This window comes from Rhamphochromis sp. 'chilingali', assembly GCF_963969265.1.
Source record: "Rhamphochromis sp. 'chilingali' genome assembly, chromosome: 21".
Lineage (NCBI taxonomy): Eukaryota > Metazoa > Chordata > Actinopteri > Cichliformes > Cichlidae > Rhamphochromis > Rhamphochromis sp. 'chilingali'.
The window spans coordinates 637,554-661,951 of NC_137949.1; the positions used below are offsets into that span (position 1 = coordinate 637,554).

At 45.5% G+C, this 24,398-nt stretch overlaps 1 protein-coding gene across 1 annotated transcript; it reads left to right on the forward strand.

The window, feature by feature from the left end:
* Positions 1-227: 227 nt before the first annotated feature.
* On the forward strand, positions 228-24,386 carry LOC308389808 (uncharacterized protein). The gene is made up of 8 exons (XM_080871340.1): positions 228-609; positions 910-1,034; positions 3,724-3,862; positions 10,910-11,031; positions 11,341-11,451; positions 11,521-11,627; positions 20,822-20,912; positions 21,079-24,386. The coding sequence occupies exons 1-8, from the start codon at positions 513-515 to the stop codon at positions 21,190-21,192; spliced, it is 906 nt and encodes a 301-aa protein (XP_080727466.1). The 5' UTR covers positions 228-512; the 3' UTR covers positions 21,193-24,386.
* The last annotated feature ends 12 nt before the right edge of the window (positions 24,387-24,398 follow it).

Below are 24,398 nucleotides of genomic sequence, written 5' to 3' on the forward strand. Positions count from 1 at the left end.
TATGTCCCCCAAAGTGTCCACTAAACAAATATGTTGGGATGATTTCTTGTGTTTGCAGAATATCTCTAGAATTAGAAACATGCTGTCGCTGAAAAACCAGTTCATTTCTCCTGGACTACTGTCATTCATCATCATCACCTTGTGTTTATGCCAAATGCTGCAGCAGGAGTGCTGGCAGGCACTGCTGGGCTGACATGTCCTCAGGCTGCTGCTCGGGACCTGTCCGGTCAGGGAAACACGGACCTCCAGCACAGACCTCCAGCACAGACCTCCAGCAGTGCCCAGCGGGACTAGAAGCTCGTTCATACGCACTGACGGGTTTTACGGCTTTATTTAAGTTTTATTTAAGCCAGTTTTACGCCTTTCAGACAATGACTGCATAGCGTGATAGGCGGCGGTAGTGCAGCGTGAACGCGTGCAGACCGCCATTAAACCCAGAGAAGAAGAAGCTTGGCGTTTCTCGGAGGCGTGCAGCGCCTGTGACAGCTTCCTGCGTGTTTTCCAGCGTGAACATGAACGTGGCTGAAGCGAAATCAGAGCTGAAGCGGCTGCTGAGCAGGCTGAGGCCGGCTGAACTCACGCAGCTGCTGGGCTGGATGAAGAACTCAGGTAAACACGCTGCACGTGTGGCGCGGGCTTCGTGGGTCACGGCTTCAGCGGGGGACTCCTCACTGTGTCGTCACCATGTCGCGCTGTTTCCACGGTCACGCACACTTCAGGAGTAATACAGAGTGGGACGCTTCGGGGTTTTACGAGTTTGTTACATCTTCCGTTGATGCTGACAGAGCAGCCCACAGACTGACAGCATGCTGTCACCGCCGAGCCGTCATTTCCCCTTTACTCAGGAGTGTGTGTGTGTGTGTGTGTGTGTGTGTGTGTGTGTGTGTGTGTGTGTGTGTCTTCTTGCAGATGAGCTGGAGGACGAGCTGCTGGGAGATAACGGGCGGGTGCTGCTGCAGAGTATTGCAGAGGACCTGCGGGCAAATGTGGCCCCCGATGCTATGCTGCCCTGTGAGACCGCTGCCTACAGTAAGGTACTGTGTCTGAACTGAGCAGGTACTACAGAGCACACTGCTGATCAGTGCGCCTGCATCACTTTGTGATCAGAAGCTCATTATGACCTTCACAAGTTAATAATTAAAGTGGTGTTACTACTTTATTTACTTTACAGTGATTGGAGGCAGCTACAGGTGTAGCCACAGCTGCCCTGGGACAGACTGTGGCTACACCTGTAGCTGCCTCCACCAGTGTGTGAGAGTGAATGAACAGTGGCATTGTAAAGCGCTATATAAATGCACTTTATTATTATTATTATTATTATTATTATTATTATTATTATTATTGTTGTTGTTTCTAATAATCACAGCTCTGTTTGGCCTTTTAAAATTCAGTTTTGGAGGCAAATAAGTGTTTTTAATGTGACACAACTTCCATCAATGTTTACATGACTGTACTACAGAGCCACGCCCACATTGTGTTTAATATGCAGCTTTCATTTTACTTCAAGCTTTTCCTCAATATTTATTTGACTTAAAATAAAAAAACTATTAGATATTTAGTCATATTATATTTTTATACAGTTTTTTTATGCCGTTATTTTTGTGCCACTATTCTGAGCGCACGTAAAAAAAGTTTGCAGGTGCAAGTGTTGTATTTCAAGGAGAAATTTATTTTGAGCAAAGAAAAGCTGAATTTGAGTGAACAAAACTCATTGCTGCGTGCAAAAAAAGTATTTCAGTGTTTGCTATTATCCACACACACACACACACACACACACACACACACACACACACACACACACACACACACACACACACACACCAGCAGCCCCTCTCGCTCAGTTTTTGCATTTTCAATCGCTCGCAATGTGTTTCTCGCGCTCTCAACAGACTTGGATGCAAAAAAACCTGATTGGCTGTTCTGGTCTCCAATCAGCTCGAAGTGACGAAATGCAATATCCCAGAAACCATTTCGTCCAAAACTCAAACGAGGCAGTGGCGGAGGAACACAGAGGGGCGGAGTTTGAAATATTACTCTGTCTGAGTCACAAAATAAACTTTAAAGATATTTTCATGTGAGAATGTTTCTGTGTAAACTTCAAATACCTGCTCGATTCATCAGGACATCACATATTTGCATAAGTGCTCTGACGTTTTCGGAGATGCCTGTTACCAGCTGACCGGGTCACTCGGGTTAAACATAATATAAAAGGCTGAACTGACAAAACCACCACCAGGTGTTACAGGAAAAACCATAAAGCCTTTGAACTAAAACGCTGTTGTGACAGTGATGCACACTGTTGTTGGTATATATGTATGATTTGTATCACCTTCATGTTTCCAAACCGACATCATGACCAGCAGCTTTACAGCTGTGGCTCCAGCAAACATCAGCTGATACTAGAAATTAATATTAAATAAATTCTAACAACAGCTGATCAGCTTAAACGTGCTGCTGTTGTTTAGCGCGACATCTGCTGGTTTCCTCTTTCTGGCCCAAAGTGGGAGATAAACAAGAGAGACGATCAGCTGATCATTGATCAGTTTCATGATTGAAGTAGCAACAGGAGAGGGAGGGGGAGAGAATGAGAGAAGAGGCAGCTGTGCAGCGTAAAGACAGAATAAATCCAGCTTTGTGTCTTTTTCATTGTAGCTGAAGTCCAGGACAAACTGTTCCTTTTCCCTTCAATACGGATGTCTTGTAATTGGTCCAGCCCAGAGTTGATCATGATTGGCTAATCCACCACCTTTCATTGTTTATACCGTTACAAAAACAAACAAACAAACATAAAAATGAAAAATCACCATCAGCCCACTGAGCAAATGTCCGGTATGCCCAATGGTCAGCTGGTGGGTAACAGGCATCTCCGAAAACGTCAGAGCACTTATGCAAATATGTGATGTCCTGATGAATCGAGCAGGTGTTTGAAGTTTACACAGAAACATTCTCACATGAAAATATCTTTAAAGTTTATTTTGTGACTCAGACAGAGTAATATTTCAAACTCCGCCCCTCTGTGTTCCTCCACCACTGCCTCGTTTTGGACGAAATGGTTTCTGGGATATTGCATTTCATCACTTTAAGCTGATTGGAGACCAGAACAGCCAATCATATTTTTTTGCATCCAAGTCTGTGATTGGCTGGTTTTGTGGCACAAATATAACGGTGTAGAGAAAGAGTTGAGCGCGCACGGGCAGAAATGTTGAGAGCGCGAGCAACACATTGAGAGCGAGCGCAAAACCTGAGCGAGAGGGGCTGCTGTTGTGTGTGTGTGTGTGTGTGTGTGTGTGTGTGTGTGTGGATAATAGCAAACACTGAAATACATTTTTTGCACGCAGGAATGAAGTTTGTTCACTCAAATTCAGCTTTTCTTCGCTCAAATTAAATTTCTCTTCAAAATACAACACTTGCACCTGCAGACTTTTTTACGTGCGCTCAGAATAGTGGCACAGAAATAACGGCATATCTTTTGGGGCTTACAAACATTTTCAAACCTTTCTGAAGTTTAAAAATATTGAGCCATTATATTTCAGTTTTTGATTTCGTGTTTGTGCGCCTGCTGCGTACGTCTGATCATAACGGCACTCGGACACTCACATAAGGAGGACACTGTGTTGGTAGAACGAGGCAGTGTTAGTGGAGACAGGTCTGAGCTTCATGATGTTAATGGAGAGAGGTGTGGTGATGATGAGGATGACGAGGAAGCTTTGGTACGTGTTCCAGATGCAGCGGCGGTCACGGCCGACGGTTCACGTGGATGGCTTCCTGTACGACGACGAGCAGGTGGACTCCCTGTGTGAACGGGGGCTGATGAGCCGCAACTACTGCCTCAGCTGTGGATCCCACAGGACTGCACCTCTGGGTGGGAGCACATCACCACTGCTCACCTTTGTTCAGGTCTACATGTTTAGCAGCTGTAGCTAGCTGGCAGACTCGCATGTGTGTGAAGAAGTGTTACATTAAGGAAAAAGATGACAGCTGTTTAAAGACAAACCGGCACAGTCGCTGTTCCCTCTGACATAGTCAAGTCTTACTTCAGGATCGGTTTGAATAACAAGAAAGCAAACGGTTTGTCTTTTAGCTCACAAACACAGTGTGGTGCTCAGTGTAAGAGTGTGAACACATGCAGCAGAAAGCTGCTAACCCTGACAGGCAGATGCAGGGTTATGTTACAGCCTCGTGCAGTAGAGACGATGTTTGTTAGAACGCACTAGACTTGTAGTCAAGAGCACCTAAACCCAGACCGAGACCAGAGTGTATCGAGACCGAGAAGTCTTTAAACTGCAGCCAGATGCTGCTTTGTTTACGGGTGTCAGGCATATTTATGTATTTCTGCGACGCACAGCCCTCCTCACCGCTGTCCACTGTCTCACCCACTGAGAGGACCGACGCACGCTCCACTTGACTGTCGCGTCCATCCCCCTCTCTGTGTTTCACATAATGATATTATCCTATATCCTCGCATGTGATTGGCCACAATATGGAGGGATTGGAGCGTAGCTGAGCCCCTGTGTGAGAGCTGAGCAGCCAAAGGAAATGTAGCCGGCTCTCGCTCAGTGGGAGTCGACTCTTCTGATTCACTACAAAGCGCTCTGTAAGCACGGCTCTTAGAGCTGACGCTTTTGAAATGACACATTATCGAACGCTACGTTGTGTGTCATGGATACTGTTGACTCCAGAGGCGGAGCCAGACATTTTATACACCCGGGGCTTAGCCCCAAAGGGTAGTATGCAGGGGGAGGGTGACTGAAAGATTTATTAGGCTGAGTTATGAGTTTTGTTCAAAAAAGAATGACTTCATATAGGAAAAAATATATATCACATATGCAGGACACCTTAAACTAGTTTTTTAATTAAGCAGCAAGTCAGAACAAAGTCAGGGCTAGGGATGGGTACTGGTATCCGGTGCCATGATGGCTAAAATGACCAAAGAAAAAGACGGAAATAGCTAAACATGAGAGGTTTTTGGACAAAGTTTGTGTTTTTTCCATTGTTTAAGCACTGCTTCCAGCCAAGAGTGATGCCATATATGCCCCATAGCTGCAGAAAAGGCTAACATTGTTATCTTTTTACAAAAAAACAGCTAAACATGAGAGGTTTTTGGACAAAGTTTGTGTTCTCCATTATTTAAGCACCGTTTAAGCACCGGCACCGTTTCAAAAGTACCGGTTTGGTACTGGTATCAGATAAAACCTAAACGATACCCATCCCTAGTCAGGGCTGTATCAAGACACAGGGACTAAACCCCAATTCAACCAGACCCAGAACTGATCCGGAATTAAAACAGGATTGCAACAGTTCAAAATCAGGACTACTGAGGATTTAACCAAGACAGAACCAGAATCAGAACTAGATGATAGTAGACTATTTAGATTGAGAAACGTTTATATAATTATTTAGCCTTGTTGTGCAAACAATCCTGCAAAACTTAATAAATACAGAATATGAAAAGTAACAAATTGTATCTAGTAGAGCAGGGCGATATGGCCAAAAACTGGAATTGCACAACCCACCCTTTGGTTGACAGCAACACAGGAGAGCCTCACCCACCTTCGGGCTCACTTTTGTCTACAATCGTTCTTCAGAATGATTTGACTGATGTGTGGAGAAAGCTCCATCCTAAAACCAGACAGTATACATATGTAAAGGTTTCTGAGAGCAATGTGAAGGCAGCTGGGCTTGATAGATTATATGTCAACCAGATGTATGATAATAGACTGGTTAAAGCAGAGATCTCACCTGTTGGTTTTTCTGATCATCACTTAGTGACTGCAGATATTTCCTTATTGATGCATTCTAACATCGGTTCGCACTGGCGCTTTAATGTGCTGCTGATTCATGACAAAGAGTTCTGTCGAGCTTTTTCTGACTTCTGGTGCCACTGGAAACTAAGGAAGATGGACTTTTGCAATTTGGCTCAATGGTGGGAGGTGGGGAAACACAGATTAAGCTTTTTTGTCACCAGTACACATCACATGCAACGGCCACTGTTAAAGACTGCTTTGAGGACTTAGAACGAGAGCTCAAGAGGCTAGAGACTGAGATTATAAGTGGGACAGATTAAAGCATGTTCAGTCCCTTCGGAGGCAAGTGTTCATGTTTTTAGACACAGACACTGGATGTCTCCTTCCGTGTCAAACATGAATGGTAAATGGACTGGTTCTTATATAGAGCTTTTCTACTCTGTCCGAGCACTCAAAGTGCTTTATATAGCTAATTCATTCCCAATCACACCCATTCACACAAGCACTTCTAAGCTTAAGTGCTAAGTATCTAACATTCACACTCCGATGGATGCATCGGAGAGCAACATGGGTTAGTATCTTGCCCAAGGATATTTGGCATGCAGACTGGAGCAGCCTGGGATCAAACCACCGACCTTCTGGTTAGTGGCTGATCCGCTCTGCCACCTGAGCTACAGCCACCCCGTGAAGAAGGGCTCTACACGGTGTATGCTAGTTCTGGGAACATGAAATGTTTTGAGTGTGGAGATGTGGGTCATAAGAAAATAATGTGTCCTCACAGACAGCTTGCAGCGGGACCTGCTGTGGATGATAGTGGGGAGGGGGTTAGCGGGCAGCAGGCGCTAAACGTGGCTGCCCCTCCGGTGCGGGGCGAGGCTGTCGTTGCCCTGGCTGAGGCAGTGTCTATGGTGCGGGGCGAGGCCGCCGTTGCCCTGGCTGAGGCTGTGTCTATGGTGCGGGGCGAGGCCGCCGTTGCCCTGGCTGAGGCTGTGTCTATGGTGCGGGGCGAAGCAGTCGTTGCCCTGGCTGAGGCAGTGTCTATGGTGCGGGGCGAAGCAGTCGTTGCCCTGGCTGAGGCAGTGTCTATAGTGCGGGGCGAGGCCGCCGTTGCCCTGGCTGAGGCTGTGTCTATGGTGCGGGGCGAAGCAGTCGTTGCCCTGGCTGAGGCAGTGTCTATGGTGCGGGGCGAAGCAGTCGTTGCCCTGGCTGTGCCTCCGGCACGTGGTGAAACTGCCCTATCTAAAGAGGACGCTGCGCCCTCGGTGTGAGGTGAGGTCGGCGTTTCTCCCGCGGACGCTACGGCATTGGTGTGGAGTGAGGTGAGTGATTGCATGACTACAACCAAGCCGACAGAGAGGGTGGAGGCTGGACCTGCGGTCAGTACGGCGCAGACTGGGGATGAAATGGGGAGCTCTGAGTTGGGTGTAGAGTGTGTTGTTGCCTCGGGGGACGGAGAGGTGGAGGAGCAGCAGCGCAGGACGCCTGCTGGTGGTTATGGTTACGACACGAATGACATGGAGTGTGATTCTGACTCTGATAATGTTTCTGTGGCAGACAGTGTCTCTCAAAATGCAGATTTGTATTCTTTGGAGGTAATCGTTGCTTTTCTGGACGACACCTTTGGTAGGAAGGTGAATGTTAGGGAATATTTCCCTGATGTTGAGAAATTCGTTTCGTCAGCTATGACTCTTCAGAAGGTTGTAGGTAAATGGTCTGTATTTATATAGCGCTTTTCTAGTCCCTAAGGACCCCAAAGCGCTTTACACAACCAGTCATCCACCCATTCACGCACACATTGGTGATGGCAGCTACATTGTAGCCACAGCCACCCTGGGGCGCACTGACAGAGGCGAGGCTGCCGAACACTGGCGCCACCGGGCCCTCTGACCACCACCAGTAGGCAACGGGTGAAGTGTCTTGCCCAAGGACACAACGACCGAGACTGTCCGAGCCGGGGCTCGAACCGGCAACCTTCCGATTACAAGGCGAACTCCCAACTCTTGAGCCACGATCGCCTAGATTTCACCAGAAGGCCAAAAGACAAAAACAAAAAACGAATCCAAAACCAAAAGAAACGAAGCACACCAGAACACAGGAAAAAACAGAGTCCAAAACAGAAGAGTTCAGGGGGCCGACCGTGCGGATGGCAACAGCGGCGACGTGGACACAGTTCGGGAGGCCGGCCGTGCGGAAGGCAACGGCGGCCACTCAGGCGACGGTGATCCGGGGGCCGGCCGTGCGGAAGGCAACGGCGGCCACTCAGGCGAAGAGGGTCCGGAGGCCGGCCGCGTGGAAGGCAGCGGCGGCGACGAGGGAGACGACGGAGCAGTTCCGAGGGCCGACCGTGCGGACGGCAACAGCGGCGACTCAGGCGATGGCGATCCGGACCAGGCGAAGCACAGGCTGAAGCTGGACCAGGCGAAGCACAGGCGGAGGCTGGGCCAGGCGAGGCTGAAGACACGGAGGCTGGGCCAGGCGAGGCTGAAGGCTCTGAGGCTGGGCCAGGCGAGGCTGAAGACACGGAGGCTGGGCCAGGCGAGGATTGGACTTACTGGATGGTAAAGAGCGTTATCATCTGGAGAAACATGTTACTGGTCTGAGGGAACAGTTGAAGCGTCTGAATCGGTAGAGACACTGGAGTTTTTTACGCTGAAACGTTATGATCATTTCATCTCTGCTGGGTTTTTCTGTTTGCTTTCTTGATGGCTTCCTCTTATGTGCCGGGATTGAGGGTGGCCTCCTTGAATGTGAATGGGTGCAGGGATGCCGATAAAAGAGCCTTATTAGCTGAGGTGATCAAACAGAAGAGATTAGATATAGTCTTTCTCCAAGAAACACATACTGACAGTTTGAATGAGATAGACTGGGATCTGTGGTGGGGAGGGCGGAAGTTTCTTAGCCATGGGACAAGTTTTAGCGCAGGAGTTGCTATTTTGTTTTCTCCTTCTCTAAATGCGAATGTTATTTTCAGCATAGAGATGGTGGCGGGCAGAGTCCTTTTGGTGACGGCTGACATTGGAGGTTTTATTTTTACTTTTGTTAATGTCTATGCACCAACCTCAGGGGCGGAGCGTGGGATTTTGTTTAAAACATTGGAAGAAAAATTAAGTGGTGCTGCTCAAGGGGACTGTGTTGTGTTGGGTGGGGACTGGAACTGTTGTCTTGACTTTACTTTGGATAGGACAGGGGCGGAGCCGCATCTTCAGTCATCTTCTGCTTTAACAGATGTCCTACGGACAATTAACTTGGTTGATGCGTGGCGGGTGAAGCATCCCTCATCCAGGCAGTATACCTGGGTGAAAGTGACTGATGGCAGGGTTAGTGCAGCGAGAGTAGACAGGTTTAATGTGTCTGTTTCATTTACTGCTCGAATTATTAACTGTCAGTGTTTTCCTGTTGTTTTTACTGATCATCACTTGGTTTTACTGGAGCTGTTTCTATCTCCCACCAGCAAATCCAAATCTTTTTGGTGGTTTAATATAAAATTATTACATGATCGGATATTCTGTGTATGAAAGGCCCAAATTCGTGTGTTCTGTCAGCAATATAGTTTTCTTTTGACGGCCAATATCATGAGAACTGTGCAGGACCTTGAAAAGGAGATAACACGTGTGGAGACTGTCTCTGGTTCACAGTTTGGTCAGCAGGATAATGCCTGTCTTCATTCTAAAAGGCAAGAGCTTAACCATTTTTTACATGAGGGCTAAAGGAGCTTTGGTTCGAGCACGTTTCACCAGGCTCCAGGACATGGACGCTCCAACCATGTTTTTCTTTAATTTGGGGAAGTCTGTGGTTCACAGGAAGCAGATGGTGTGTCTTCAGCTTTCGGATGGAAGAGTGACCACGGATCCGGCTGAGATGAGACGGCATGCAGTGGCCTTTTACACGGACTTGTTTAGTGCGGATGGCTGTGATGTGGACTCTGCTTCGGACCTTCTGCAGGGGCTTCCTCAGCTGAGCCCAGGGGATCGGGATGTTTTGAACAGGGATATGACCTTGGATGAGCTGTCTGCGGCGTTGTCTCAGAAGGCTTCAGGCAAAGCTCCAGGAATAGATGGTTTACCATCAGATATTTTTAAGCACTTCTGGAGTCTTCTGGGTTGGGACCTGCTGGACGTGTTTAAGGAGTGTTTTGTAGGAGGGATACTTCCAGCTTCCTGCAGGCGTGCAGTTATCTCTCTCATACCAAAGAAGGGAGATTTAACCCTTCTTAAAAACTGGAGACCAGTGGCCCTTTTATGTGCAGACTACAAGATTCTCTCCAAGGTTTTATCGAACAGACTGAAAATGGTCATTGACCTGCTGATTGGTGTGGATCAATCTTACTGTATTCCGGATCAGTCTGTGATTGATAACTTGTTTTTGATGAGAGATGTGTTTGATATTTGTAAAGTGTACAATGCTAAAGTCGGCATCGTTTCTCTTGATCAGGAGAAGGCTTTCGACCGTGTGGACCATGATTTTCTGTTTTCCACCTTGAAGACCTTTGGTGTTGGGCGGGGGTTTCTGACTTGGGTGAAGCTGTTGTATAGCGATGCTTGCTGTGTTGTGAAGGTGGGAGGGTTGAGTTGTCCTGTGCCGGTTCGGAGAGGGATTAGAGAAGGTTGCCCTATCTCTGGACAGCTTTATAGCATTGTTGTGTTCATCAGTACACAACTGAAACCGGTTTAGAGAGTTTGTTTAGCCGTGGAGGGAAACAACTGAAAATATGAAATAAACACACATGTGAGCTGAGACTCTCATTTCATCATTTGTTGATTCACTCCAAGAGCAAGTAACGTAATAATGGGTCAAGAGATCAGTTTGACATCAATCTTTCGTGATTCACCGCCATATTTACATTATTTGTACAGCAGCTCCTCCCCCCTCGCTCACATGCTGCGCTCAGTCGCCGAGTGCCTGAGCTCGGATCGTACCAAAATTAGGGGGAATTTACGACTGCGCGCTATGTGCTTCAAATATTGTGTGTAGTTTTTGTTTTATACAGTTGTCAGTCAGGCATCTAACTATGAAACAAATGACACTCCAAAAGACCCCGGGCTTCTGCAAAGATGACCCGGGCTTAAGCCAGTAAGCTGCTCCACTGTCAGCACGTCAGTGGATGCACGAGGTGATGGTGCAGGCAGCTGAATGAAACCGTTTGCTGTCATCGTCTCCTTTGGCAGACTTCATCTCTCACTCGTTCTCCGTGACCGAGCTTCGGTTCCTGTTCCAGCACGTTCTTCCAGATCTGAGTGGCCGGACATTGGTGGATGTAGGATCCAGACTGGGGGCCGTGCTGTATGGGGTCAGAGGTCAACACACACACACACACACACACACACACACACACACACACACACACACACACACACACACACACTTGCTGTCGTGTTTTTGTCACTGTAGAGGACATTAGAACGACTGTCCTTCTTCCTAATAAGTGGAGCTGTACAGACTTGCAGGAGGATTTTCCAGGAACACGAGCAGACGCTCAGGCGTTTGGTCTGAATGCACTTTTGTGACAAACTTTTAAAAAAGTAAATCATTCAGTTTAATTTAACAAATGTTGTTGCTTGGAAGTCTTTCTTTTTCACCTGTGTGTGTGTGTATTCAGGGGTACGTGTACAGCTCAGCGTCCCGGCTGCTCGGCCTGGAGATCAGCGAGGGTTTCGTCAGGCTGCAGGACTCCATGCTGCACAAATACAAGCTGACTGACAGAGTTCAGGTTTGTGTGTTCGGGTTGTGATGGTCGCCTAGAAGACGCTCAGCCACAGATGGTTTCTTCTCTCTACAGGTCCTCCAGGCTGACGTCTGCACGCAGGATGTTCTGCTGCAAAACGCAGATGTTGTTGTCATGAATAACGTCTTTGAGTACTTCATGGAGCCCGAGCAACAGGTCAGGTAAGGTTACACAGATATAAGCCCTGCAGGGCAGTTTTGTTGTGTTTGGTTGTCTGTGTGAAAGTTTGATCTGGGTTTTGGTTGAGAGGACATGCTGACATGCACTCAGGTCTGACTGAACTCGTTGAATCAGGGCAGGCGTCTCTGAAGGCACAGAAAGCTGTATGCACAGAATCATCGGTCGAATCCAGCAAAAAATGTGCTGACTTTGCCCTAAAATAAGGGTTTAGTCCTGTGACGTATGTGCACAGCAGGACAGCGCTGGCATATATCTCCTACTGTGACTGTTCACGTGAAGGCGCAGGCTGGACAGCCTCCATATGGACTATTTCAGACTCATCCCACTGGTTTGCTCCTGTAATGAAACGAATGATCAGCATTTTGTGTTCAAACATGAAAGTAGTGATCCTTTTCTCACAGCGTCTCTGCAGCCAGTCGTCTCCCCCTGCTGGCCATTAGAAAGAATGCAGGTTTAAGACATTCCTGGCTTCACGTTGTACGAAGAAGTGCCATAATTTAGTTAAAGAGGTTTGTTCAACTCAGTGTTCAGTGTCATGAAGGAGCTTTACACCACAGCCCAGCTCTTACAGTTACAGCAGCACAAACCTGTCACTGCAATTCACTGTATTACAAAAGTAATACAGTGAATTGCACAAGTTACAACAAACATCAGGTGTGCTTGCAGGCTGTTTGTCACCAAGCATACTGATTGACTCAGAGCAATGAATGTAATTGTGATCAGGTGAAACACTACAAGTCCTAAAGTAACCTTTAGTGTTTGAATGGATGCACTTTAACCTCCTGAGCTCTTCCACAGCAGCATTTTGAATTTCTCTTTGATATTTGGGCTGATTGGGACCTGATGAATGTAAAAACAAAGAATGACCAGATTTGTTTTTACCTTATTTTTGTTTTTAAGAAAAATCAGAGCCACATATGAGGATATTTATTTAAAATGTTGATAGAACCGGCGCACTATAATGCCCTCGTAAGTGGACATCAGGCCCTTGTAGAGCAAAATTGAGTATTTTGGTCTAAATAACCCAAAATGTGACGTCCACATATGTGGACACAGGTCCCAGGAGGTTAAAGAGCCTCTGCAGCCCGCACATTAGAAATGAACAGGATCAGTGCATTAGCTGGAGTTTTTCTTTCACCTCTCAGTTGAGTGATTTTTGCTGCATTGCTCTGTCATCCTGTTTCTATTCTTTATACATCTGTATCATCTGTTTCTATAGTAACGTCTGATCGGAGCAATCAGTACTCAGTTATTTATGTTTGTGTAGAGCAGGGTTGGCAACCTTTCTGATGACGAGTGCATCTAACATTTCCTCAGAGGTCAGTGTGCCATATGACTGCATTAGCAATAAATGTAATAACGCTCTATATTAAAAGTTACCCACTATATAGAACCACTTTATAGGATTATATTTGTTCGCAGATGTTGGCAGCTGTCAGCGAATAGTTTTCAGCTATTTGGAAACAAAAGACTTTTTATCCATAACAGCAAATGAACTGTACAAGAGATAATGCAAATGCTATTTATGGTCTCCTCACAACAATGATAAATACTGTCAATAAGGCCTCTGCAATGTTCTGAAGACAGTTAAACTGTCAGGTAGTGACGTCCAGCAGGTGAACATGCAGCTCCATGAACTCACACAGCTGTGGATTCCAGCTGCTTCGTAGTTCTGCAAACTTTGACCCCACAGAGTCGAGCTTTTCAGTTCAATCAGCTGCATTTCGATGTCCTCTGTGTCCAGCAGGTTAATGTGAGACAAATCCAGCTGCTCATTAAAGATTTCTGGTTTGATCAGAAAAGAAAACACTGGTCCAAACACCTGAAAGTCCTGAAACAGCATTGTGAATTCTGTCTCCAGTCTATGTATGTATCTGTGTATTTCCGCTGAGCCGACAGCTGCTGAAGCTTTTGAAGTGTCAGAATGTGGAAAGCTAACAACGTCCCTTTCACTGGTAGGCTAAGTTACTTTTAGCCAGTTACAAGCTGAATCTGGTAGTTGGGTTGTTAGCTAAGATACCGTCATTAAGAAGCAGCACAACCAATGTTTCTATGCAAGCTGATTTGCGATGTGCACCGCTGGTCATTTATTTTTGAATGCACCTTCTCAGATTAACTCACTGCGTGTCGTGCCCAGGGCTGGACTGGGACAAAAAGAACGGCCTTTTGACTGGAGACCGGCCCCCCAGGTATTAAAGCCATAAAGCCTTTGAATGAAAACAACCCTGTTGTGACAGTGATGTACACTGTCTTAGATTAGATTAGATGAAACTTTATTAATCCCTTGGGTGGATTCCTCTGGGAAATTCTGTAAATAAATAAATTTAAAAAGCTTGTTGGTATATGTATGATTTCTATACATGTTACATCAGATAAAAACTTTGGTTGCAAGACTCAGATAATTATTTATTAAAATCATTTTAAATGAGAATAAGAAAGAAAAGTATTTCTTTGTGCCCCCCTCTCCCTGTTAATGCCCTACCTGCCCCCCTGGCAACACTTTGCTAGACCCGCCCCTGCACAGTTACCAGCTGTCAGCTACATAAAAAAGGATCCTGGTGTTATTTGTCTCTCAGAAACAGTTCATAACTTCAACTCATCCATGTCACCTAAAAGGTAAACCTGTTTCTCCATCACAGCTCTGATGGTTCAGTAAGGACGTCTCCTGGTTTCATCTTCATGTTTCCCTCTCACCACATATCCAAACCGACATCATGACCAGCAGCTTTACAGCTGTGGCTCCAGCAAACATCAGCTGATACTAGAAATTAATATTAAATACATTCTAACAACAGCTGATCAAGCTTAAACGTGCTGCTGTTGTTTAGCGCGACATCTGCTGGTTTCCTCTTTCTAGTGCAAAGTGGGCGATAAACAAACAAGAGAGAAAAGCCGATCAGCTGATCATTGATCAGTTTCATGATTGAAGTAGCAACAGGAGAGGGAGGGGGGAGAATGAGAGAAGAAGAGGCAGCTGTGCAGCAAAGACACAGAATAACTCCAGCTTTGTGTCTTTTTCATTGTAGCTGAAGTCCGGGACAAAATGTTCCTTTTCACCTCAATAAGAAACGCGTAATATTTTCTCTGAATACGAGATGATTCTGTTTTTACAGGACGGTTGGAAGCTCTACTAACTAACCTTATGAACAAAATAAAGTTCAACATCAGTAACATAGCACCCACCCAGCTGTATAGAAACTCTGTCATGCTAGCTAGTAGCAGTACGAAAAAGTCAGCATAATGAAAATAAACTCCAGCTAAACTTTATATCTGACACAGATGGACTGCAGGTCATAACTTCTTACCTGAAGTTCAGTTCACCTGACACTCGGACCGGCGGCCACCTCGGGGCTCTCCTCCTCCGGGAGCTCCGCCGTAGCCACCACCAAACAACTGAGTTATTTTTACACATTGGCCAGCATCTGGCCAATCCACCACCTCTCACTGTTTATACCGTTACACACACAAAAAAAAAAATCATCGGCCTATAAAAACGAAAAACTCACACTTAGGACCGATGCCCAGTGGGTCGATGGCCAGTCCAGCCATGGTCATGCAGTCAGTTAACCTTTCGCGTGCCAGCTGTGGCACACATGCCCAGGGTTGCCGACCGGGAGCTATAACTATCTTTTATAGACAGGGTTCGTAAGGGTGCTTGAAATCCTTGAAAATGCTTGAATTTTAATATTGTCTTTTCACGGTTTGAAAAGTGCTTGAATTTCAGAGGAAGTGCTTGAAAGTGTGTTTCCTTCACCACAAATAACTATCTGATTGAATAGTTTTCTTATCAGAGAGAAATAAAATGAGTCGCAAAATTTAAAAGCAAGATTTCTCCTCCTGGGCTGCCTGATTATTATTTTGCTGTCAAACTCGCTGGAGAAATGATTGAAATGCACAGTGTGATGCAGTACGGCAGCGCTATATCGCAGTAGTTATGGCATGGAATATGAACTTAGCTAACATTACTTAGCAGTAGCAGTCATATGAGTTACTTTAGTCAAGTGAAAGCGTTAAACATTAGCCCGTTACATAACTAGCTAACTTAAGGCTTTCTGATGAACCCTCTGACCCAGAGAAGTCTCAGTTTCAACCTGGGTCGAAAGTGCGGACTTCAAATTATATAGAGATTGAAAATATGACATCATTTCTGGGGTAAAACCGCAAAGGATTCTGGGAACTCGTGGCAAGTGGTACTAGCGCACGCAGGCTTTCACAAGAAAACAGTCACACAGCAATAAAAAGAAACCCAAAAAATGGCAAGAAGCTGTTGTATTAACTGCAATAGCCGGTCGCATGACAGCCACGGGAAGCCGACGGGTAAAGAGATCGTTGTTATCGGATTACGTCGTTGAAGAGAAATTGTTCGAGCCATGTTTCCGAAGTAACAAAGAGCCACGGATGGCCTGGATTAATAAATAAAGACAATGAATTGAATGAATTACGAAACACTCTTTTTATTTCTATTAGATCTGAAAATGTTGTGTAACACTACAACCTGAAACGACACATAGATGCGTCGGCCTGTAACAGCAGCTGTGAGATGGAATCGTCCAAATCACCAAAGTAAACTGGAGCTGGGCTTGTTGCAGGATCTGAAGTTACTAAACGTGTTGTGAGTGTGTGCACTCTCACTTAGGACCATAAAATAATAAATATGTGCGTGATGACAGTTTGGCAGCACGCTAACGTCCTTACTCCACTCTGTATGCTCGTGTGGGTCTGTCTCGTGCTTTTTTTGCCTCTTCGTCACGTCTGTCTTCGTGCAGACCTGCCGAGTTCTCCGTCGTTTTGTACATGACTGTTTTTGGGGCAAATAAAATGCAAGTAGGGATTAAAACCGCAGAGTTAATGATTACAGGTGCTGGAAATGCTGGCGCTTGATGTTTAGATTTTGGTGCCACTCGTGCCCACATCTCTATACGCTGTTTATTTTTTCTGAATAAAACAGTGGTGTTTAAGAAACCGTAAAAACTGTGAGAATCAAAAAACGATACGGCAACATGTGGCATCTGGTTCTTTAGGAAGAGGGGGAAGTTTTAGGAGTGACGCCAGCGAGAGAGAGCGAGTTTTGATAGGTGAGAGATTTGTGACGTTTACTGTGTTTGCAGTCTCAAGTTAGTGTGTTGTCTTGTGCAGTCAGTGTGTAGTCGTTGTTTTGTTTTGTGTGTCAGTGAACGTCACAGCTGCAAAAAAGCCACCAAAGGCAGACTGCAGTGTAAACGCTGACACAGCTGCTGTCAGACCTGCAGGTTTATCCCTGTGCTGTTCTCATCTGTGTCAGAGTGACACAAATTATTTTTTGCAGTTGCATAAATAATTTGTGTGTCTTCTTCTTTGATGCAGAACAGCTGATTGTTCTGTAAATAGATTTAAATGGTTATATAAAAAACGTCTGAGCCTTGGCTGCATTTTTAGGTAAATAGAACCAAATAACTTTGTTGTTTGCAAAACTTGTGCATATTTTTTAACAATGTACAATTTCTATTTGCATTTCAAGTTATGACAATGATTCGTTAAACATGGTTTTTACAGTCAAAATGATCACTTTCTACTCGTATTTTATATTTTGTCTGAATTTAGATCAATGGTGCTGATACAGTTTGTCAAAATGAGAAAATAACAGATTGGCAAGTTAAACAGTTTCAAAGGTGAAATATAGAGAACAAATCCAGTAGTCAGAAACAGCCAGTTACACCCTGGACCCCAGAGGGTTAGAGGCTAAAAGCAAAGGTGTCACCAAGTACTGTTTATATTTGTGTGTACAGCTGCAGCTTCTTTGAGTATTGACTTGGTGCCTTTGGGTGAAATAATGGTAATATGATAATATGACTGATCCATATGGTCACAGAGAATAGTCACTTGTTTCTGTGCTACCAAAGTTTCATTCAAACTGTGTTTCTGGTCAGCACCGACACATCAAACTACTTACACATTATAAATGTCTTCAAGCTCACACTGAGGCCTGTGGGGCACAATCAGCCGCTCAGACAGTACACACATTTATGTGTGTTTGTACATGAATATTTCATACTTTAAGGCTGCCTATTTATTTATTTATTTATTTATTTATTTATTTATTTGTGTCCCGTTTGGATCTTTAGCATCAGAAATGTTGTCTTAAGGCCAAGAAAGATGCCAAGCGGATTTATTTTACCAAGTGGATCATCATGGCCTTGCCATATTGGTCCATTTGATTGACCTTGATTATAATTATGTATTTATTTTATTTTGCTACAAACGGGACAGACATGACTGGGGGATAGGACAGGGAGAAAGAATGAAAGAAAGAGAGGGAGAGAAAGAAAACCAGAGGGGAGAAGAGACGGTGAGAAGGGGGGGAAGAAAGAAAAAAAACAAACAAAACACCTGGGTCACCTGTATGGAGAAAAAAAACAGAAGAGAAAGCAAACAACAAAGAGCAACATAATAAAAAAAACGGCACCATCACAATAAACTAGCTAGCAGTAGATATCAGTAGATACTAAATAATAAACGATATTGTGCAGCACGCAAGATAGACAGCGCACAATGTGCTTTGAGGCAGCAGCCAAGAAAGCTGTAGTCCGCGTCTGTGAACACCCGTGTGTACACCTGTGTGGATCAGCATGCTTGCATTCCAAAGGTTCCTTCATGTAATAATCTGCTAGAGGGTGTGGGGGGGCCACAGCCCCGTCCTCCAGGGCATGAAGCAGGTATGGAGGAGATCAAAACTCCAGACATCCAGAGGCCCCCAGAACACAAGAGACCAAGGAAGACCAACAGAGGGGCAGCCGCGCCACTGTCCCAGAAAGAGCTGAGGAGAGTCCCAGATGGGGGCTCACTCAGCAGCCGCGGAGCAGAAGCCAGGGGGAGTTGCAGTGATGCGCCCGTGAGCTCCGCCGGCAGCCAGCCGTGCCTGAGTGACCGAGCCCCAGGCCGAGAGGCCAGGGGCACCCCACCTCCGAAGTGGCCCGAGCGAGCCCCAGGCTCCAGGCCCCGATAAGCGGCCGCCAAGGAGTGAGCCGGTATGTACCCGGACGCCCATCCCCGGACACAAAGAACCACCAACGCACCGATGTCTGAGGGCGTCTGCCACTGGCAGGGGAAGTGGTAGTAGGTGGAGATAGGCCTCCAAACCTTGGAGGGCCTGAGGTGTCCCCAGAGAGGTGGCGTCTGATACCCAACCTGACATATAGACACAGACATACAGGCACACACAGACACAAACATCCATTCCCACCCTCATGCTCTCATATGCACTTACTCCACACTCAACCAACGTGGAGACAGACATAAAGAGACGCTGTACACACGATCACACTCCCCAAGCGTACTCTACAAACCGGGTCTAGGTACCCTTGCCCCTGGAGGGGGGAACTGCACCCAGACCCAGGTGGTGTTACCCTTTTCCCTGCGGTGGGGAGAGGCAGACTGCCCCGACTCCGCAGTAGCAGGGAGGCCCCACACTCCAGACCGCAGTCGGACGGCCAACTCCTCCTCCTAGCCCCCCTGCTCCAGCAGGCCGCAGAGAACGGGGGTGAGAGAAGACTCCAAACCTCCCTCCACCCGCTCATTGTAGTGTTGATGCATGTGTGTTCTAAGGTGCAATTAAAACCCAGGAAGGCTGCCTATTTATTTAAGACAGATGAACAAAATACATTGGACTTGTACATAATAATATCACAGATGATAAATAAATAGATTTTAAATAGATGCTTGTGCATTCTTCAAGTCTTCTATGTTGAATTGAACTACATATGTGATGTGTTCAAAGCCTCCCAGTCAGTGCTGTTCTCCAGGCCTGTCTGACATGATGTTATTAGCACTTTAAAGGTGATCATGTAGGACTTCAGCAATAATGTAGTGTCGTTAAACATCTCACAGTTAGTTTTATTGGGAATTAACTTAAACACAAACAAACATCTGTCTCCTATTTTTGTGTCGTACAGGAAAGAAGCATCAGTATCTGATGAGAAGACTTTGTTTTTCAACAGGAGAAGTTGATTTGTTCACATTTTCACATCTTAATTTTTGAGTGAAATGTGCATTTTGAGTTTATGCATAGAATGCGACCGTTTCCTTTTGCAGTATTTTTGTGTGGTCTTAATAAAAGGGGAACAAAGGTGTTGAAGTTCACCTAGGATGATTTGTTTTAAGGGACCTTGAAAGTGTTTAAAAAGTGCTTGAATTTGACCCTGAAAAAGGCGTATGAACCCTGATAGAAATACATGTACAAAATGTGCAAGGATGCGTACATAAACACACAGAAATGTACATAACTACACTACAATGCACACAGAAATACACTCAAAGTATATACAAGATAAAGCAGCAACAGAAACAGTGATACAGTGATGGTAATAGGAAAGTACAGTTTCATCAGCACATAATAAGAAGCCTCAGCTCATTAGCAGGTCTTATAATGAACAGAATACAACCTAACTTTCTGCTTCCAGAGGAACCAAGAGTGCGAAAGCAGCTCGGTGCTGCTAGTGAACGCACCGTATCAGGTGATGAGCAGGTGTGAGCGCCTCTATACAAGCGGGTCGGGCAGTTTGCATGACTGTGACTTTCAGGTGTGTGTTAACTCGCTGCCAAGGATGAAAGCTGTCAGCAGTAGAGAAACAATAGTTAACCCTTCCCAGACTAACAGGGAGTATCTGAGGATTATCTCAGACACCAGAGGACTCCATTAAGCATGCTGAAAAGTTCATGTGCAGGTGGAAAAAGACTGAATGTGCAGGGTAGGCAAGCGTGTTTCCTTTAAGAAAACATGGTGACATGGCTTAGGTTTGCAAATTTCATTTGAACAATGTACTCTGGACAGGTGAGACCAAAGTGGAGATGTGTGTCTGTAATCCACAGCAGTACAATTAGTTAAACACAGCACACGTGATGATTTGGGTTCGTCGTGCAGCCAGAGCAGACCTGGGACCTCTGTTCTAGAGTCGGATGTGAGCTCCCTGGTCTGACAGTCCAGCTTGTTCTCAATCTACTGAGAATTCATGAAAAGAATCCATGTGCCAGTCAAAGGTGACTGAAAACTCAGGTGGGACCTTAAGACACTTCAACTACATGGAGACCTGCCAAAGACCGTATGTGTTTCATTATGTCCTGATGTAGAAAACCTTGGTTTTGGCTTCCCTTCTGTACGCTCTGTCAGATGCACACAGCTATGATGACTTTCTGTTTTCAGGGCATGGAAGTTCATCGTGCAGAATTTCCGGAAGAAGGGATCTCTGCTGGTCACTGTTCCCAGCCTGCACGAGAGTCTGAATCCCCTGCAGGTGATGCTCGGCGGATGTTAGCAGTTCTTACATGTGGACAGTAAAAAGTGTTTCTCATGTTGTGACAGATGAAGTTTGTTCCTCTCATGGATAAAGTGACTGCTAACATCATGAGCCAAGCCGTTCTTGGTCTGTTCTTCAATGTGTTTGTGTCTGTGTCAAACAGGAGGTGTTGCAGCCTGACTGGGTGGAGGAGCTTCCTATCAACTACGACGTCTACCTGGGCAGAGACACAGACCCCGACGCTCTCAGACAGATCCACCTGTACAGGGTCATCTGATCTGGACTGGACCCGTTTGTCCCTGATCTCAGTTGAAATCGTCTTGGCTAATTGATACTCTGAACTGGTCAGAAGTGAGCTCGTTAAATCCAAACCCAGTTAATGAAACCCATGATCTGGTTTAAACTGGTTAGGAGGGGTTGAAATTATCTGGGTTGGTTAGAGCTGGACTCTTCCTTCCCTGGTCTGCATATCAAAGAAACTCAGGCTTTGTCTCGTTAATTGAGTTGCACTTGCAAAATACTGTTAATATTAATGTTAATATTATATGTCAGTTAATTCAGCGTTGACTAAACGTGTCCTTTACTATAAAGGCAACAAGTAACCAATCACAAACATGGACAGATGAGCGTGGCAACATGATGGAAGTGTCAAAATGAGGCTTTCTCTAGTAAATCCTCATATTGAGTCACAATGAGACTACCTGACTATCCCAGCAGAAAACTCAATAAATACAACTTTCCACACACCAAGGCCGACACGATGCTTCAGAAAAACTGTCTGACTGGTCGTAAGGTGGGGCATCGTGTAATGTTAGTATATCCTGCTCAGGTCAGAGATACAGAATAATCAGTGTGAACATACCACGAGTAACATGATCACAAAGGTGCACCGTGCTGCCACTCTGGTCATGTGTAATGTTTTCTTGGATGTGCCTGTTCACACCAATCTTTAAATGAGAAGGTTTGTCATTTCTAAATGTGGCATTCAAAGGAGGAGGCCAAACATCCCTGCAGAGGTTGGAGTCTTTCAGAAACAACAATGTATGGAAAGTGCGACCATCAGAAAACTGATGGTGCAAGTGGTGGGTTGAAGTCAGAATGTAGAAATGCACTGCAAGGAGTCAAACTCCAGTGTCCTGACACTTCTTCATGTGTCCCTGCTGCAACACACGTTCCTCTGGCATTTCTTTATATACAAATGATATCGAATTTAAAAAACCTTCAGATATTAAATAAAGCAGGTGTGGCGCATGCCCCTATTTTAAGTCTCTAGATTGGGGGTGATGGCTAGTGATGTGCGATACCACTGACTTCCTTTCCGATCTGATACCAGGTAAAATTCAGGGTCGACGATACTGATCCGATACTTTTTACAGAAACTTATTTTATTTATTGTATCTCAAATTAAAGCGTCATAATGATTACAGGACATCAGATTACTGTACTTGATCTTATCACTTAATAATGCAGGGTTCATCATATAGAAATAAAATAAGTTGTGCACTATTTGAACACGTTGCCTGTCTGCACTAAAGGACTCTGTGAGAGACGTCTGTCTCGCCCTGGCAGCACCTGTCCCTCTCCTCCTCTTCAGTTCATCTCAACATAAGCTCGTCATATTCTGTGATATGATTTACTCTGAGGTGTTTGACCAGGTTAGTGGTGTTGCCACAACACCTCACTGTCTTGCCACATGTATCGCAAACCACGTGTTGGCTGTTTGTGGATGTAAAATGCATCCACACGTGACTGTTTACACTCAGCCATTGTTGTGAGTGCGCACGCCAGAGGCTGCCACACAGTTATACAGCCGTGTTTCACACATGACTATGAAAGGTGGAGGAAGTAGACAATCCGAATGTTATAGTTTCTTTCCACTGTGTTCCTGTTAATGATAAACTACAAATTTACCCTAAATTACTAACATATCGATATTTTAATGTGAGAATCTATTCTAGAACATAAATGGCTGGTATCAGAGGAATCGATATTTCAGGATCGATCCGCACATCACTACTGATGGCACGGCCATAGCTGGACTGGCCATCCCGGTGGGTCGATGGTGATTTTTCGTTTTTATGGGCCGAGAATTTTTTTTTCTTTCTCTTTTTTTTTTTTCTGTCCCGTTTGGCTGTTTTGCATCAGAATTATTGTCTAAAGGTGAAGAAAGATGCCCAACGGATTTACTTTACCAAATGGACCATCCCAGCCTTTCCGTAATGGTCTATTTGATGCACCTTTTATTGTTTATTTTATTTTATTTTCACTTGCTAGATACGGGACAGACTTGAATGAGGAAAAGAAAGGGGAGAAAGAAAGAGGGAAAGAAAAACAGCGGAGAAGAGGGACGGGGATAAAGAGCAAAAAACAACAAAATAAGCAGACAAAAATACATCTATCAATCACCTGGATCACCTGTTGAGAAAGAAAAAAGAAAACAAGCATTTAACAAGGGATAACTCAGCAGCCGCGGAGCAGAAGCCAGGGGGAGTTGCAGTGACGCGCCCGTGAGCTCCGCCGGCAGCCAGCTGTGCCTGAGTGACCGAGCCCCAGGCCGAGAGGCCGGGGGCACCCCACCTCCGAAGTGGCCCGAGCGAGCCCCAGGCTCCAGGCCCCGATAAGCGGCCGCCAAGGAGTGAGCCGGTGTGTACCTGGACGCCCATCCCCGGACACAAAGAACCACCAACGCACCGATGTCTGAGGGAGTCCGCCACTGGCAGGGGAAGTGGTGGTAGGGGGAGATAGGCCTCCAAACCTTGGAGGGCCTGAGATGTCCCCAGAGAGGTGGCGCCTGACACCCAACCTGACATATAGACACAGACATCCATTCCCACCCTCATGCTCTCATATGCACTTACTCAACACTCACCCAACGTTTTCTTTTTTTTGTAACGGTATAAACAGTCAAAGGTGGTGGATTGGCCAGATGCTGGCAGATGTGTAAAAATAACTCAGTTGTTTGGTGGAGGCTATGCCGGAGCTTCCACAGAGGCCAGCGGGTGGATGAGGGAAGGGGAGGCAGAAGGAGGAGAGACCCGAGGCGGCCGCCGTTGTTCTGGGAATCCATCCTACCTGGAAAAACATCCTACAAAATTTTTCTGCGCAGACGCGGCGCATGCACACAAAACCAACGCTGAATTAACTTCTTTTTCTCTCACCCATCCGGAATACTTCTTAAGGTTATGGTTAGGGGAAGGGTTAGGTTTAGTCGCAACTCACCCTCAAATTATATGTAACCCAGGTCCCACGTAGCTATGGTAAAGCTAGAGTATATAGTACAATGAGACTGGGCCTGGGTTCGTAGTGCTACTAATAATGATACCTGATACCCTCTAATTTAACTAATAAGGACCACCACAACTGTATTTTATACAAATTTATCCCTCACTGGGTATTTATTTAGACAAAAAAGAAATGAATAAACAGTTACTTTTATAAAATGAATTGGATTGAAATAAACAAAAATGCTGTAAATGTGACTAC

What these genes read in the sequence shown, in the direction of transcription:
- LOC308389808 (XM_080871340.1), top strand. Translation starts at nt 513, where the DNA reads ATGAACGTGGCTGAAGCGAAATCAGAGCTGAAGCGGCTGCTGAGCAGG. An exon ending in AGCTGACTGACAGAGTTCAG is followed by an intron (nt 11,452 to 11,520) that starts GTTTGTGTGTTC and finishes TTCTCTCTACAG; the next exon opens with GTCCTCCAGGCTGACGTCTG. An exon ending in GAGCCCGAGCAACAGGTCAG is followed by an intron (nt 11,628 to 20,821) that starts GTAAGGTTACAC and finishes TTCTGTTTTCAG; the next exon opens with GGCATGGAAGTTCATCGTGC.